This window comes from Coregonus clupeaformis, chromosome 25, assembly GCF_020615455.1.
Source record: "Coregonus clupeaformis isolate EN_2021a chromosome 25, ASM2061545v1, whole genome shotgun sequence".
Lineage (NCBI taxonomy): Eukaryota > Metazoa > Chordata > Actinopteri > Salmoniformes > Salmonidae > Coregonus > Coregonus clupeaformis.
The window spans coordinates 34,738,889-34,755,985 of record NC_059216.1 but is presented as its reverse complement, the minus strand read 5'-3'; the positions used below and the strand labels follow the sequence as shown (position 1 = coordinate 34,755,985).

At 42.8% G+C, this 17,097-nt stretch overlaps 1 protein-coding gene across 2 annotated transcripts in view; it reads right to left on the bottom strand.

The window, feature by feature from the left end:
- Positions 1 to 631: 631 nt before the first annotated feature.
- Positions 632 to 17,097, bottom strand: part of tdp1 (tyrosyl-DNA phosphodiesterase 1) — an 85,044-nt gene continuing 68,578 nt past the window's right edge. Inside the window, exon 16 of one of the 2 annotated variants that reach the window (XM_041848276.2) lies at positions 632 to 1,422. In XM_041848276.2, coding sequence (XP_041704210.2) covers positions 1,349 to 1,422 — 74 coding nt within the window. In that variant the 3' untranslated portion in view covers positions 632 to 1,348. The remainder of the gene's footprint in view (positions 1,423 to 17,097) is intronic. The other variant, XM_041848275.2, reaches the window with a different exon arrangement.

The window sequence follows — 17,097 nt, the reverse complement described above, 5'->3', positions numbered from 1 at the left end:
AACTGAGAAATTGAAAGGTGCACAGTTGCTGCGTTCAGCGACGGAGAGGATGAAAGTAGTAAGCTTCAATGTTGAGTATTGTCAGCTGAGTATTGTTGTTCCGTTTTTGCTTAAGCCATAAATAATGAAAACACAAAACATTGTTGGAGCAATGGGGAACCCATGGTCATGGCAATAGAAGGTAGCTGCTATCACAGTTGCTAAGCAGCAGTTGATTAAAATTTGAACATCCCCCAAAAATCCCAGGCTAGATGAGTAAGCCTAGACTACAAATACCACAGAAAATCTGCAGCAATCATCATCACCAATTCTCCATTTGAGGTAAAGGTTTCTGACCAATTGCACCGTTGCTCTCATTTGGTTGAAAGGGTATGAAAGTACGACGTGTCTGGATTCAGTAGCCTTGAAGAGCTTTATCGGAGATGGGAGTCTGTGGCTCTAACAGACTTCACTCAAACAGATTTCTCTGCTGTTTTCTGCTTCTACTCCAAGGCTCTGCCAAGCACGGCTGACTGACTGATACAGCTGCATTGTTGTGATGGTCTGGAAGAGATGTATAGAATGTATCCCCCAGAATAAAATGTCATTCATTTTCTATATTATGCACATAATTGAGAGTCATCATCCTGGGGATTTTTAATTATTTTTAATAACAAACATGGCGAGTGATTTTTGCGCACATATAAAAAAGGAAACTTACAGTACATGATTCAATGAATAGCTACAATAACAAGACTAATGTAATACCAACGTAATGACTATCACAACAAAAACATATACATACAAATTAAGACATCTAGGAGGTGGAGTGACCAACCCTCCTTCCGGAGAGCTACTGGGAATGCAGGCTTTTTTTCCAGCCCTACTGTAACACGTCTGATTCAGCTAATCAAGGACCCACTGAGCAGCTGATAAGTAGGATCAGGTGTGTTTGAGTAGGGCTGGAACAAAAGCCTGCAAACAAAGTAGTTCTCCAGGAGAAGGGTTGGCCAGCGCTGCACAAAGGCAGGTAGGTAAGAGGTGCCTTCAGGTCAGAGTTAGAGTTATTGAAGACAAGTGAGAGACAGAAAGGTTTGAAAAAGTGAGGGGGAAGGGTAGGGAGAAGGTTGACACGTATGAGAGATGAGACGGTTAAAATTGTACAAAGGAGACAGAGTTGGACTGGACAGGTACTGAGAAGGAGAGAGAGAGAGAGAGAAAGAGTGTGTGTGTGTAACAGTGTCTCGCCCTCGATTCCATCGGATTTAGCCTGTCTGTGCACCATATGAGCAGATGGTGGAGGGTCTGGCAAGGGGTCCGGGTGACTGGATGTTTAAGGGAGTGTGTGTGTGTTGTCTGGCGTGGTGGTTCAGGAGGGGACCCAGATGTTACCGTGTGTGTCTGGAGCCTGGGTGTAGGGAATATTCCACATCCATGGCTGATCTGAGGAAACACACAAAAACACAGAAATCGAATTAGCATAATAAGAAATACCCATACAAAGATGTCAGTTTAAGCTAGAGATATGTTTTTTTGCATTGGATGTGTCTCAATCCACCACATCCGCATATGTCGCACTTCTGCATCTGCGGTGAAAAGTGACAGAGCGGTGTTTGTCAGACCATGAGACATCCCGAAAATCGGTCTTCTCACAAAATCGCCTATAGTGTCCGAATGTTTTTATGTACCTTTTTTTGATACTTCAAGGGGTCTTAAAATTCAAATAAAAAAAATCTAATAGCAAAATGATCCTGGGTATGACCTTAAAACAATTCCATATAGCAGGGGAGTGTCAGAAATATTTTTGCTATTTTCACCATCACAAATCTCGGCACACTTGCTGGCGTTGGCGCGAAAGGGCTGGGTTTTGATGAATAAACAAGTTGTGGTTATGTCTAGGCTCGGCCCCTCACTGGCCAAACAGAACGTGCTCAATGGCGAAATACAGTACCTTCGGACAGTATTCACACACCTTCACCTTTTGTTACGTTACAGCCTTATTCTAAAATAGATGACCTTTTAATTTTTTTAAATCATCAATCTACACACAATGCCCCATAATGACAAAGCAAAAACAGGCTTTTAGAAATTTGTGCAGATTTATTACAAATAAAAGACTGAAATATCACATTTACATAAGTATTCAGACCCTTTACTCAGTACTTTGTTGAAGCACCTTTGGCAGCGATTACAGCCTTGAGTCTTCTTGGGTATGACGCTATATACACCTGTATTTGCGGAGTTTCTCCCATTCTTCTCTGCAGATCCTCTCAAGCTCGGTCAGGTTGGATGGGAAGTGTCTCTATTTTCAGGTCTCTCCAGAGATGTTAGATCGGGTTCAAGTCAGGGCTCTGGCTGGGGCACTCTGGCTGGGCTGTGTGATTAGGGTCGTTGTCCTGTTGGAATTACATTTTTTTAAACATTTTAGTCATTTAGCAGACGCTCTTATCCAGAGCGACTTACAGTTAGTGAATACAATTTTTTATTTTTTTATTTTTTTATACTGGCCCCCCCTGGGAATCGAACCCACAACCCTGGCGTTGCAAACGCCATGCTCTATCAACTGAGCTACATCCCTGCCGGCCATTCCCTCCCCTACCCTGGACGACGCTGGGCCAATTGTGCGCCACCCATGAGTCTCCCGGTCGCGGCCGGCTGCGACAGAGCCTGGATTCGAACCAGGATCTCTAGTGGCACAGTTAGCACTGCGATGCAGTGCCTTAGACCACTGCGCCACTCAGGAGGCTATGTGAATGTGAACCTTCATCCCATTCTGAGATCCAGAGCGCTCTGGAGCAGGTTTTCATCAAGGATCTCTCTGTACTTTGCTCCATTCACCTTTCCCTCGATCCTGACTAGTCTCCCAGTCCCTGCTGCTGAAAAACATCCCCACAGCATGATGCTGCCACCACCATGCTTCACCGTAGGGATGGTATTGGCCAGGTGATGAGCGGTGCCTGGTTTCCTCCAGACGTGATGCTTGGCATTCAGGCCAAAGAGTTCAATCTTGGTTTCATCAGAACAGAGATTCTTGTTTCTCATAGTCTGAGAATCCTTTAGGTGCCTTTTGGCAAACTCCAAGCGAGCTGTCATGTGCCTTTTACTGAGGAGTGGCTTCTGTCTGGTCACTCTACCATAAAGGTCTGATTGGTGGAGTGCTGCAGAGATGGTTGTCCTTCTGGAAGGTTATCCCATCTCCACAGAGGAACGCTGGAGCTCTGTCAGTGTGACCATCTGGTTCTTGGTCACCTCCCTGACCAAGGCCCTTCTCCCCCGATTGCTCAGTTTGGCTGGGCGGCCAGCTCTAGGAAGAGTCTTGGTGGTTTCAAAAATCTTCCATTTAAGAATGATTGAGGCCACTGTGTTTTTGAGGACCTTCAATGCTGCAGACATTTTTTGGTACCCTTCCCCAGATCTGTGCCTCGACACAATCCTGTCTCGGAGCTCTACGGACAATTCCTTCGACCTCATGGCTTGGTTTTTGCTCTGACATGCCTGTCTTTGCTATGAGACTCGAAATTGAGCTCAGGGGCATCCTGTTTCCATTGATCATCCTTGAGATGTTTCTACAACTCGATTGGAGTCCACCTGTGGTAAATTCAATTGATTGGACATGATTTGGAAAGGCACATGCTCTGTCAATTGTGGGACCTTATATAGATAAGGTCCCACAGTTGACAGAGCATGTGCCTTAAAATATGTTTTTTATTTTTAATAAATGTACACACATTTCTAAAAACCTGTTTTTGCTATGTCATTATGGGGTATTGTGTGTAGATTGATGAGGGAAAATGCACTGTATGTGGTTGCTTCAAGTTGTGTTTTTATGGTATTTTATGTATTGCTTTGGAATCAACTCCAATTCCAATGTTAGTCTGTTATAGTTTGTTAAATGGCTTACAGAAACGAAAAAAAATGTAGACCTATCTTTGCTAAATGCATTAACTTGAACCCATTTGCAGTCCACATTGTTCTAAGTAATTGCACGGCTTCAATAGCATTCACACTGATATAGGGGCTAGGCCTACTGAAAATTGCATTATGGATGAGCATGGACATGCTAAACATTGTCAATAAGCAAGTTTAAATTAATTATTGATAAGGCCTAAAAAGAGAACGAATAATTCTAATCAAATATTAAAAGACATTTCACACATCTCCAGAAGTTGCATTACATGCGTGCCAAGGACGTTGTCACCATAATACCAGGAAGGTGAATCATTCTAATAAGTTATATTAGCAATCCGTTTTTTTTTTTACAACAATAAATAAATGTAATGATATCATAAAATCGCCAGGATAAAAAAAGACACATTGCTGTTGAACCTTCGTTATAGTAGGCCTAAGGCAGGGCTTGGGTTTTTAAACATATTAAATTGCAACCAAGCCATTTCTACAGGTTACAGACAACTTGTAAATACGAGGTTCACCGGTATTCACCCAAGGTTCTCATCTCTCGTTTCCTGATGGGCATGGACACGTAGCCTACATCATGGAGGGGGTTTTAAGCACGTCCAAAACGGGACCTGCCCGGATAAAATGTGGGCCTGCCTACAATGCAGGGGCGCAATTTTCACTGGTGACACACACACATGTCCCCCACATTCTGAAATGGCATTTTTGCCCCCCCCGTTTTATCATTGGAATGTGATACAAAACGAGGCAACGGTGTGCTTTAGGACCATGCAGACGCCTCCGAGCGGTTGGGTAGGCTGTTTGGAGTGTTTATCCGACTGGATAAAAAATAAAATAATTTATGTCCCCCCCACTTCTAAAACCAAAGTTGCGCCTCTGCCTCAATGCATAGGTAAAAGGGGAATGTCAGCTCACTGTTTTACTCCTCTCAAACGTGATATTTGAATAAAGCTTTGGTGATTAAGATTTATTTCCAAGCGGTCTCAGGAGCCAAACCCTTTATCGACAGTCTTGACTACTTCGCGACTGCATTGGGCAGACAAAAAAGCCTTAACTGAGAGGAGGGGAAAAACTGTTTATGTTTCTAAATACGAAGTATACAGGCACCAAAAGCACATTAGGCTACTGTTGTTCCATGCGCATATGGGCAGTGTGCGTCACGGCTGGATAGGTTGCATTTCCGCTGTCAAAATTCATACCATAACCAACTGAGTTACTGTGGTCTTAAATATCCCTATCAGCACTGCCTGAAATTAGCACTTTGGATCATGTTTTTAATAAATACAGCTCAAATATTTCTACCCTGTCCATCTGAGTGCAAGCGAGCTGATATAAGACCGGTAAATTGCCGAACCTGGCGTTAGGGCTGGAAAATGCCAGTGAGACAGTTTTTACATGACCTTAACACCAGCCGAAAATAGAGCCCCAGGTGTTACAGACGAAGTAACAGTGCTGCACTGATGAAGGACGGAGGTTTTGTTGATATTCAAAAACTGGTGATAATCAAATTGGCACGTCAGTGTGCTCCAGACCTCCATCACTGCTTATGTGAAGGTACAAGCATTGTGTTGACAAAACCCATTAAACCCCCAAAGCTATCCATCTCTGACGCAGAGTTGGATATGCAAAGCACATTTCAAGAGCAGGGACACAGTACACGTTGTATTCAGTGATGATACACCGCAACAGGTTGCTAAAGTTCATTGTCAAGGAAACATTTACATCACCACAATGCCAAATACATTTGAAACAAACAATGTGCCGCTTAGTTCACAGAACCGCGGTTATGTGAGTAGCCTCCAACGTCTGCTAGTGGTATGGACTCTGTGTTATATGTTATTTTGTCCCTTACGACGCATATTTACAGTGGCTTGCGAAAGTATTCACCCCCCTTGGCATTTTTCCTATTTTGTTGCCTTACAACCTGGAATTAAAAATGATTTTTGGGGGGTTTGTATCATTTCATTTACACAACATGCCTACCACTTTGAAGATGCAAAATATATTTTATTGTGAAACAAACAAGAAATAAGACAAAAAAACAGAAAACTTGAGCGTGCATAACTATTCACCCCCCCAAAGTCAATACTTTGTAGAGACACCTTTTGCAGCAATTACAGCTGCAAGTCTTTTGGGGTATGTCTCTATAAGCTTGGCACATCTAGCCACTGGGATTTTTGCCCATTCTTCAAGGCAAAACTGCTCCAGCTCCTTCAAGTTGGATGGGTTCCGCTGGTGTACAGCAATCTTTAAGTCATACCACAGATTCTCAATTAGATTGAGAGGTCTGGGCTATGACTAGGCCATTCCAAGACATTTAAATGTTTCCCCTTAAACCACTCGAGTGTTGCTTTAGCAGTATGCTTAGGGTCATTGTCCTGCTGGAAGGTGAACCTCCGTCCCAGTCTCAAATCTCTGGAAGACTGAAACAGGTTTCCCTCAAGAATGTCCCTGTATTTAGCTCCATCCATCATTCCTTCAATTCTGACCAGTTTCCCAGTCCCTGCCGATGAAAAACATCCCCAGAGCATGATGCTGCCACCACCATGCTTCACTGTGGGGATGGTGTTCTCGAGGTGATGAGAGGTGTTGGGTTTGCGCCAGACAGCGTTTTCCTTGATGGCCAAAAAGCTCAATTTTAGTCTCATCTGACCAGAGTACCTTCTTCCATATGTTTGGGGAGTCTCCCACATGACTTTTGGCGAACACCAAACGTGTTTGCTTATTTTTTTCTTTAAGCAATGGCTTTTTTCTTGCCACTCTTCCGTAAAGCCCACTCTGTGGAGTGTTTGGCTTAAATTGGTCCTATGGACAGATACTCCGATCTCCGCTGTGGAGCTTTGCAGCTCCTTCAGGGTTATCTTTGGTCTCTTTGTTGCCTCTCTGATTAATGCCCTCCTTGCCTGGTCCGTGTGTTTTGGTGGGCGGCCCTCTCTTGGCAGGTTTGTTGTGGTGCCATATTCTTTCCAATGTTTTATAATGGATTTAATGGTACTCCGTGGGATGTTCAAAGTTTCTGATTTTTTTAAAAACCCATCCCTGATCTGTACTTCTCCACAACTTTGTCCCTGAACTGTTTGGAGAGCTCCTTGGTCTTGGTGGTGCCCCTTGCTTAGCGGTGTTGCAGACTCTGGGGCCTTTCAGAACAGGTGTATATATACTGAGATCATGTGACAGATCATGTGACACTTAGATTGCACACAGGTGGACTTTATTTAACAAATTATGTGACTTCTGAAGGTAAATGGTTGTACCGCATGTTATTTAGGGGCTTCAAAGAAAAGGGGGTGAATACATATGCACGCACCACTTCTCCGTTATTTATTTTTTTGAATTTTCTGAAACAAGTAATTTTTTTCATTTCACTTCACCGATTTGGACTACACTGCTCAAAAAAATAAAGGGAACACTTAAACAACACAATGTAACTCCAAGTCAATCACACTTCTGTGAAATCAAACTCTCCACTTAGGAAGCAACACTGATTGACAATACATTTCACATGCTGTTGTGCAAATGGAATAGACAACAGGTGGAAATTATAGGCAATCAGCAAGAAACCCCCAATAAAGAAGTGGTTCTGCAGGTGGTGACCACAGACCACTTCTCAGTCCCTATGCTTCCTGGCTGATGTTTTGGTCACTTTTGAATGCTGGCGGTGCTTTCACTCTAGTGGTAGCATGAGACGGTGTCTACAACCCACACAAGTGGCTCAGGTAGTGCAGCTCATCCAGGATGGCACATCAATGCGAGCTGTGGCAAGAAGGTTTGCTGTGTCTGTCAGCGTAGTGTCCAGAGCATGGAGGCGCTACCAGGAGACAGGCCTGTACATCAGGAGACGTGGAGGAGGCCGTAGGAGGGCAACAACCCAGCAGCAGGACCGCTACCTCCGTCTTTGTGCAAGGAGGAGCAGGAGGAGCACTGCCAGAGCCCTGCAAAATGTCCTCCAGCAGGCCACAAATGTGCATGTGTCTGCTCAAACGGTCAGACACAGACTCCATGAGGGTGGTATGAGGGCCCGACGTCCACAGGTGTTGCTTACAGCCCAACACCGTGCAGGACGTTTGGCATTTGCCAGAGAACACCAAGATTGGCAAATTTGCCACTGGCGCCCTGTGCTCTTCACAGATGAAAGCAGGTTCACACTGAGCACATGTGACAGATGTGACAGAGTCTGGAGACGCCGTGGAGAACGTTCTGCTGCCTGCAACATCCTCCAGCATGACCGGTTTGGCGGTGGGTCAGTCATGGTGTGGGGTGGCATTTCTTTGGGGGGCTGCACAGCCCTCCATGTGCTCGCCAGAGGTAGCCTGACTGCCATTAGGTACCGAGATGAGATCCTCAGACCCCTTGTGAGACCATATGCTGGTGCGGTTGGCCCTGGGTTCCTCCTAATGCAAGACAATGCTAGACCTCATGTGGCTGGAGTGTGTCAGCAGTTCCTGCAAGAGGAAGGCATTGATGCTATGGACTGGCCCGCCCGTTCCCCAGACCTGAATCCAATTGAGCACATCTGGGACATCATGTCTCGCTCCATCCACCAACGCCACGTTGCACCACAGACTGTCCAGGAGTTGGCGGATGCTTTAGTCCAGGTCTGGGAGGAGATCCCTCAGGAGACCGCCACCTCATCAGGAGCATGCCCAGGCATTGTAGGGAGGTCATACAGGCACGTGGAGGCCACACACACTACTGAGCCTCATTTTGACTTGTTTTAAGGACATTACATCAAAGTTGGATCAGCCTGTAGTGTGGTTTTCCACTTTAATTTTGAGGGTGACTCCAAATCCAGACCTCCATGGGTTGATACATTTGATTTCCATTGATAATTTTTGTGTGATTTTGTTGTCAGCACATTCAACTATGTAAAGAAAAAAGTATTTAATAAGATTATTTCATTCATTCAGATCTAGGATGTGTTGTTTAAGTGTTCCCTTTATTTTTTTGAGCAGTGTATTTTGTGTATGTCCATTACATTAAATCCAAATAAAAATCTATTTAAATTACAGGTTGTAATGCAACAAAATAGGAAAAACACAAAGGGGGATGAATAGTTTTGCAAGGCACTGTAAATGACCAGGCAGATGTCGATCATAGAAATACCACGGTTTTATTATACTGCCATTAAAATTAACGTGCAATTAATAAGATGGTATTTGGTAATTGTTGGTAGCATCATAATTGTGTTACAATGGTACAATGTAGCTATTTATAATGCAGTTAAAACCAGGGTATTTCCATGAGTCAGATCTATAACATGGTATAAATGATGCAATACCATGGTAATATTTAGGTACATGGCAGTACCATCATACTTTAAGGCTAAAACCATGGTACATTTCTATGATTCAGATCTACAGTGGGGGAAAAAAGTATTTAGTCAGCCACCAATTGTGCAAGTTCTCCCACTTAAAAAGATGAGAGAGGCCTGTAATTTTCATCATAGGTACACGTCAACTATGACAGACAAATTGAGATTTTTTTTCTCCAGAAAATCACATTGTATGATTTTTTATGAATTTATTTTTAAAATTATGGTGGAAAATAAGTATTTGGTCAATGACAAAAGTTTCTCAATACTTTGTTATATACCCTTTGTTGGCAATGACACAGGTCAAACGTTTTCTGTAAGTCTTCACAAGGTTTTCACACACTGTTGCTGGTATTTTGGCCCATTCCTCCATGCAGATCTCCTCTAGAGCAGTGATGTTTTGGGGCTGTCGGTGGGCAACACAGACTTTCAACTCCCTCCAAAGATTTTCTATGGGGTTGAGATCTGGAGACTGGCTAGGCCACTCCAGGACCTTGAAATGCTTCTTACGAAGCCACTCCTTCGTTGCCCGGGCGGTGTGTTTGGGATCATTGTCATGCTGAAAGACCCAGCCACGTTTCATCTTCAATGCCCTTGCTGATGGAAGGAGGTTTTCACTCAAAATCTCACGATACATGGCCCCATTCATTCTTTCCTTTACACGGATCAGTCGTCCTGGTCCCTTTGCAGAAAAACAGCCCCAAAGCATGATGCTTCCACCCCCATGCTTCACAGTAGGTATGGTGTTCTTTGGATGCAACTCAGCATTCTTTGTCCTCCAAACACGACGAGTTGAATTTTTACCAAAAAAGTTCTATTTTGGTTTCATCTGACCATATGACATTCTCCCAATCCTCTTCTGGATCATCCAAATGCACTCTAGCAAACTTCAGACGGGCCTGGACATGTACTGGCTTAAGCAGGGGGACACGTCTGGCATTGCAGGATTTGAGTCCCTGGCGGCGTAGTGTGTTACTGATGGTAGGCTTTGTTACTTTGGTCCCAGCTCTCTGCAGGTCATTCACAAGGTCCCCCCGTGTGGTTCTGGGATTTTTGCTCACCGTTCTTGTGATCATTTTCACCCCACGGGGTGAGATCTTGCGTGGAGCCCCAGATCGAGGGAGATTATCAGTGGTCTTGTATGTCTTCCATTTCCTAATAATTGCTCCCACAGTTGATTTCTTCAAACCAAGCTGCTTACCTATTGCAGATTCAGTCTTCCCAGCCTGCTGCAGGTCTACAATTTTGTTTCTGGTGTCCTTTGACAGCTCTTTGGTCTTGGCCATAGTGGAGTTTGGAGTGTGACTGTTTGAGGTTGTGGAAAGGTGTCTTTTAAACTGATAACAAGTTCAAACAGGTGCCATTAATACAGGTAACGAGAGGAGGACAGAGGAGCCTCTTAAAGAAGAAGTTACAGGTCTGTGAGAGCCAGAAATCTTGCTTGTTTGTAGGTGACCAAATATTTATTTTCCACCATAATTTGCAAATAAATTCATTAAAAATCCTACAATGTGATTTTCTGGATTTTTTTCTTCTCAATTTGTCTGTCATAGTTGACGTGTACCTATGATGAAAATTACAGGCCTCTCTCATCTTTTTAAGTGGGAGAACTTGCACAATTGGTGGCTGACTAAATACTTTTTTTCCCCACTGTATACCATGGTATAAGTGAAAGTACCATAGTAGTACCATGGTATAAAATAAATTACCATAGTAGAACCTTCGTACATTTTTGTAAGGGACATGTGGACATTGCATAAACATGGCCAGCTTGAGTGTAGATACATCTATAAAAAAATAAATAACACATTTGATGGGTGTTTTTGTGTTACAAAGACAAAACATTTTCTGCTGTAAATAGGCTATCATATTAATTTACTTCATATTAATTTGCTTCACTTTACCTAGAAAATTAAAATAAGTTCTGTGTAGAGTACAACCACAGACACAAATCTTTGGTACAACATCAGCTGTCCCAGAACTAACACGGCATTCTATTCTATTTCTATGGTCTATTCTAAGGATTTGGCTGTCTAACCACACACGGACATGCACAGCTCTCTGGGTGAGGTTCGGTCTTCCTTCAAGTCTCCAGTGGGTGATGAAGTAAGTCCCTTCCATCTATGTAATGTCTTACATGTTATGGACATGTGCAGTCAGGTGGCAGGAATGGTGGAGTGCATCCTGGATATTGTAGTGGGGTAATATTGATCATATATGCATATATTATATATACTTCACATGCAACTCGTAATAAGACTAAGCAATTAGCACATTAAATGAATTAGCAGACTCCATAAGATAAATAGCAATATGTAAGAGACTACTGTTAAACCATGTGCAATCAAGTATTATACGTTTAGTTGACTAAGATCAAGGAATGGTCATGAGAATGGAATTCTACACTGAACAAAAATATAAAATGCAACATGTAAAGTGTTGGTCTCATGTTTCATGAACTGAAATAAGAGCCTATACATTTTCCATACGCACAAAAAGCTTATTTCTCTCAATTTTTGGGCACACATTAGTTCACATCCCTGTTAGTGAGCATTTCTCCTTTTCCAAGATAATCCATCCACCTGACAGGTGTGGCATATCAAGAAGCTGATTAAACAGCATGATCATTACACAGGTGCACCTTGTGCTGGGGACAATAAAAGGCCACTCTAAAATGTGCAGTTTTGTCACACAACACAATGCCACAGATGTCTCACGTTTTGAGGGAGCGTACAATTGGCATGCTGACTGCAGGAATGTCCCCCAGAGCTGTTGCCAGAGAATGTAATGTTCATTTCTCTACCATAAGCCACCTCCAATGTCGTTTTAGAGAATTTGGCAGTACGTCCAACCGGCCTCACAACCGCAGACCACGTGTAACCACGCCAGCCCAGGACCTCCACACCCAGCTTCTAAACCTGCGGGATGGTCTGAGACCAGCCACCCGGAGAGCTGATGAAACTGGGTTTGCATGACCTACAAATTTCTCAACAAACTGTCAGAAACCATCTCAGGGAAGCTCATCTGCGTGCTTGTCGTCCTAACAAGGGTCTTGACCAGACTATAGTTTGGCGTCGTAACCGACTTCAGTGGGCAAATGCTCACCTTCAATGGCCACTGGCACGCTGGAGAAGTGTGCTCTTCACGGATTAATCCCGGTTTCAACTGTACCGGGCAGATGGCAGACAGCGTGTATGTCATGTGGGCGTGCGGTTTGCTGATGTCAACGTTGTGAACAGAGTGCCCCATGGTGGCTGTGGGGTTATGGTATGGGCAGGCATAAGCTACGGTTAACGAACACAATTGCATTTTATCGATTACAATTTTAAAGCACAGTGATACCGTGACGAGATCCTGAGGCCCAATGTCGTGCCATCCATCCGCTGCCATCACCTCATGTTTCAGCATGATAATGCACGGCCCCATGTCGCAAGGATCTGTACACAATTCCTGGAAGCTGAAAACGTCCCAGTTCTTCCATGGCCTGACAGGTCACCCATTGAGCATGTTTGGGATGCTCTGGATCAACGCGTACGACAGCGTGTTCCAGTTCCCACCAATACCCAGCAACTTTGCACAACCATTGAAGAGGAGTGAGACAACATTCCACAAGCCACAATCAACAGCCTGATCAACTCTATGTGAAGGAGATGTGTTGCGCTGCATGAGGCTGATGGTGGTCACCAGATACTGACTGGTTTTCTGATCCACGCCCTTACCTTTTTTAAAGGTACCTGTGACCAACAGATGCATTCCCAGTCATGTAAAATCCATAGATTAGGGCCTAATTTATTTATTTCAATTGACTGATTTCCTTATATGAACTGTAACTCTGTAAAATTGTTGAATGTTGCGTTTATATTTTTGTTCAGTGCATTCGGAAAGTATTCAGACCCCTTGACTTTTTACTAGGGCTGTCAAAAATAGCGCGTTAACAACGTTAATTAGTTGTTTGCTGTTAATTACGTCAATTTTTTTAACGCATTTCACGCATGCGCAGTGTGACAAATTATTCAGGTCAGGAAAGTGGTTGGGAGCTAGAGGCGAGATGGAGCAAGGTGAGCAAAGTGGGCCTATTGACGGATTCAAATATAAAAAGAATGATGATGGTACAGTTAACAAGTACAAGGTTATTTGCAAGATTTGTAAGAAGGAGTTTCAATTTCACCGGAGCTGTTCAAGCTTGAAGTACCATGTCAACGCCAAACATGCGTTTGCTGGGCCGTCAGATTCAGCAAGTGGTTTGCGCCAGACCACGCTGAATGTTTGCAGGCAATTAACAAAATCAACCTCAGATAATTTGACCAACACAATAGCAAAATGGATTGCAAAGGATTGTAGACCCATTAGCATTGTAGAAGACTCAGGTTTCCTTGATGTTTTGCAAGTGGCGTCTCAAGACTCATTCTATAAGCCACCGTCAAGAGCCACAGCCAAAGACAAATATTATGGTGTGTAGTATGTTTCAGCTTGATTTAAAACACCATTATTTGGCTGTGTTAATAAACAGACATAATATGAAAATTATGTATCTGTGTCCTGTTATTTATCTTTTGGTATGCATTTCAGGAAAAAAAATGGTTAGGATTCAGGTGTAATTGCAAATAGTGATTAATCATGATTAATCCACTGAAAATTCTGATTAATTTGATTAAAAATTTTAATCATTTGACAGCCCTACTTTTTACACATTGTTACATTACAGTCTTATTCTAAAATTGATTAAATTACATTTTTTCCTCATCAATCTGCACACAATACCCCATAATGACAAAGTGAAAACAGGTTTTTAGAAACTTTTGCAAATGTATAAAAAATAAACAGAAATACCTTATTTACATAAGTATTCAGATCCTTTGCTTTGAGACTTGAAATTGAGCTCAGGTGCATCCTGTTTCCATTGATCATCCTTGAGATGTTTCTACAACTTGATTGGAGTCCATCTGTGGTAAATTCAATTTATTGGACATTAATTGGGAAGGCACACACCTGTCTATATAAGGTCCCACAGTTGACAGTGCATGTCAGAGCAAAATCCAAGGTCAAAGGAATTGTCCGTAGAGCTCCGTGACAGGATTGTGTTGAAGCACAGATCTGGGGAAGGGTACCAAAACATTTCTGCAGCATTGAAGGTCCCCAAGAACACAGTAGCCTCCATCATTCTTAAATGGAAGAAGTTTGGAACCACCAAGACTCTTCCTAGAGCTGGCCGCCCGGCCAATTTTCATTTCATTTCACCTTTATTTATCCAGGTAAGCCAGTTGAGAACAAGTTCTCATTTACAACTGCGACCTGGCCAAACTGAGCAATTGGGGGAGAAGGGCCTTGGTCAGGGAGGTGACCAAGAACCCAATGGTCACTCTGACAGAGGTCCAGAGTTCCTCTGTGGAGATGGGAGAACCTTCCAGAAGGACAACCATCTCTGCAGCACTTCACCAATCAGGCCTTTATGGTAGAGTTGCCAGACGGAAGCCACTCCTCAGTAAAAGGCACATGACAGCCCGCTTGGAGTTTGCCAAAAGGCACCTAAAGGACTCTCAGACCATGAGAAAAATATTATCTGGTTTGATGAAACCAAGATTGAACTATTTGGCCTGAATGCCAAGCGTCACGTCTGGATTAAACCTGGCACCATCCCTACGGTGAAGCATGGTGGTGGCAACATCACGCTGTGGGGATGTTTTTCAGCGGCAGGCACTGGGAGATAGTCAGGATCGAGGGAAAGCTGAACGGAGCAAAGTACAGAGAGATCCTTGATGAAAACCTGCTCCAGAGCGCTCAGGACCTCAGACTGGGGTGAAGGTTCACCTTCCAACAGGACAACGACCCTTTAATAATGTTACATCCTATCAAACCATACATCCTATCGTCAGGTGCAACGTTAGCTATACAAATCTTCCTCTCTATGACATTACATGGCATTACACATTAGGGAGAGGCTATGTATTTAGATAGTTCCATCACAGTATCATAGCTAGCTAGCTATCGAGCTACTTACCACACACTAGTCACAGCCATCATGTTGTACGTTCGTTGTTGTATTCAACCCATTCCTTACCATCTTGCACAATATTGTTGAGTGGCACAGCGGTCTAAGGCACTGCATCTCAGTGCTAGACGCGTCACTACAGACCCTGGTTTGATTCCAGGCTGTATCACAATCCGGCCGTGATTGGGAGTCCCATAGGGCGGCGCACAATTGGCCCAGCGTCGTCTGGGTTTGGCCGGGGTCATTGTAAATAAGAATGTTCTTAACTGACTTGCCTAGTTAAATTAAAAAAAGTAAAAAATGATGCACTCACTTCCAAATCTCGTTTTGGACGAGATTGACTTTATGAACAAAATGATCCTATTAATATTTCGATGCCACATGACCTATAATGTCAGTTTCTATGTATAACATGGATAACTTATTCAAAAGGTAGCAGAGAGCCTACTCTGGAAATGTGATGTGTTCCAAACAATATGTCTAAAAATGAACAAAATCAAAAAGGGTACTTTTGAGATGTAATAACAATGGCCACTTTCATCATGACTTTCAAAACAATTGTTTGTGATACAAATGTTAAAAGCATGTTCAACATCCTTCCTCCCAATGAAGTTTTTCTGTGAGAATTGCCGGAACAATCTGAAATAGTAAAAGGCATAAGCTGACGCACACCCAAATATTTTTTGTATAGGTGCTGACTAACAGAGAGTAAACTATAAAAAAGAAAGAAAGTCACACACTAATTTTGCTGTAATGTTTGGGAGCAAAATTAAAGTGTGTGACTTTATTTTTATAGAACAATCTGAGATACCAGAATCGCCCCGTAGTCAAAAGTAGTGCATTATATCAAATAAAATGTTATTTGTCACATGCGCCGAATACAAAAGGTGTAGACCTTTCCGTGAAATGCTTACTTACAAGCCCTTAACCAACAATGCAGTTCAAGAAATAGAGTTAAGAAAATATTGACTAAATAAACTAAAGTAAAAAATAAAATAAAAAGTAACAAAAAAATTACATAACAATAACCAGGCTATATACAGGGGGTACTGGTACCGAGTCAATGTGCGGGTGTAGAGGTTAGCCAAGGTAATTTGGACATGTAGGTAGGGGTAAAGTGACTATAGGGAATGAGGTGAGATTTGGGACGCAGCCACAGACTGACGACCAGGCTCATGTAAAAACAGTTTACCAAAACAGTTTTCCTAGAACTCCTAGAAAATCAAATTGATCACCTCTCACACAGCTCTCTCTATGTCTCCCATTCACTTTTCAATACGGTATCACCAGTCCTGGCCAAGTCAATATGGACCAGCATTACAACAGTGGTGACCATGGTTACCAGCAAAGTGAATGACAGTTCAGTTCCCCGAACAGTCCCAGCAGTGCTTTCTCTCCCAAACGCAGCAGCCATTCTGTGTGCACTGTACATATAATGAGCCTTCCTTTATTCCAGAGAACAATAGGTTGTTTCAATAGTGACATGTAAATGGATGATATTGAGTAAGGTTCTACACACTCAAAGGCCCTCAGGATGTTGCCATGTTTAAATAAAAGAAGTATCTTGTGAAGTGTGTACTACAGTGGGGAGAACAAGTATTTGATACACTGCCGATTTTGCAGGTTTTCCTACTTACAAAGCATGTAGAGGTCTGTAATTTTTATCATAGGTACACTTCAACTGTGAGAGACGGAATCTAAAATCCAGAAACTCACATTGTATGATTTTTAAGTAATTAGTTTGCATTTTATTGCATGACATAAGTATTTGATCACCTACCAACCAGTAAGAATTCCGGCTCTCACAGACCTGTTAGTTTTTCTTTAAGAAGCCCTCCTGTTCTCCACTCATTACCTGTATTAACTGCACCTGTTTGAACTCGTTACCTGTATAAAAGACACC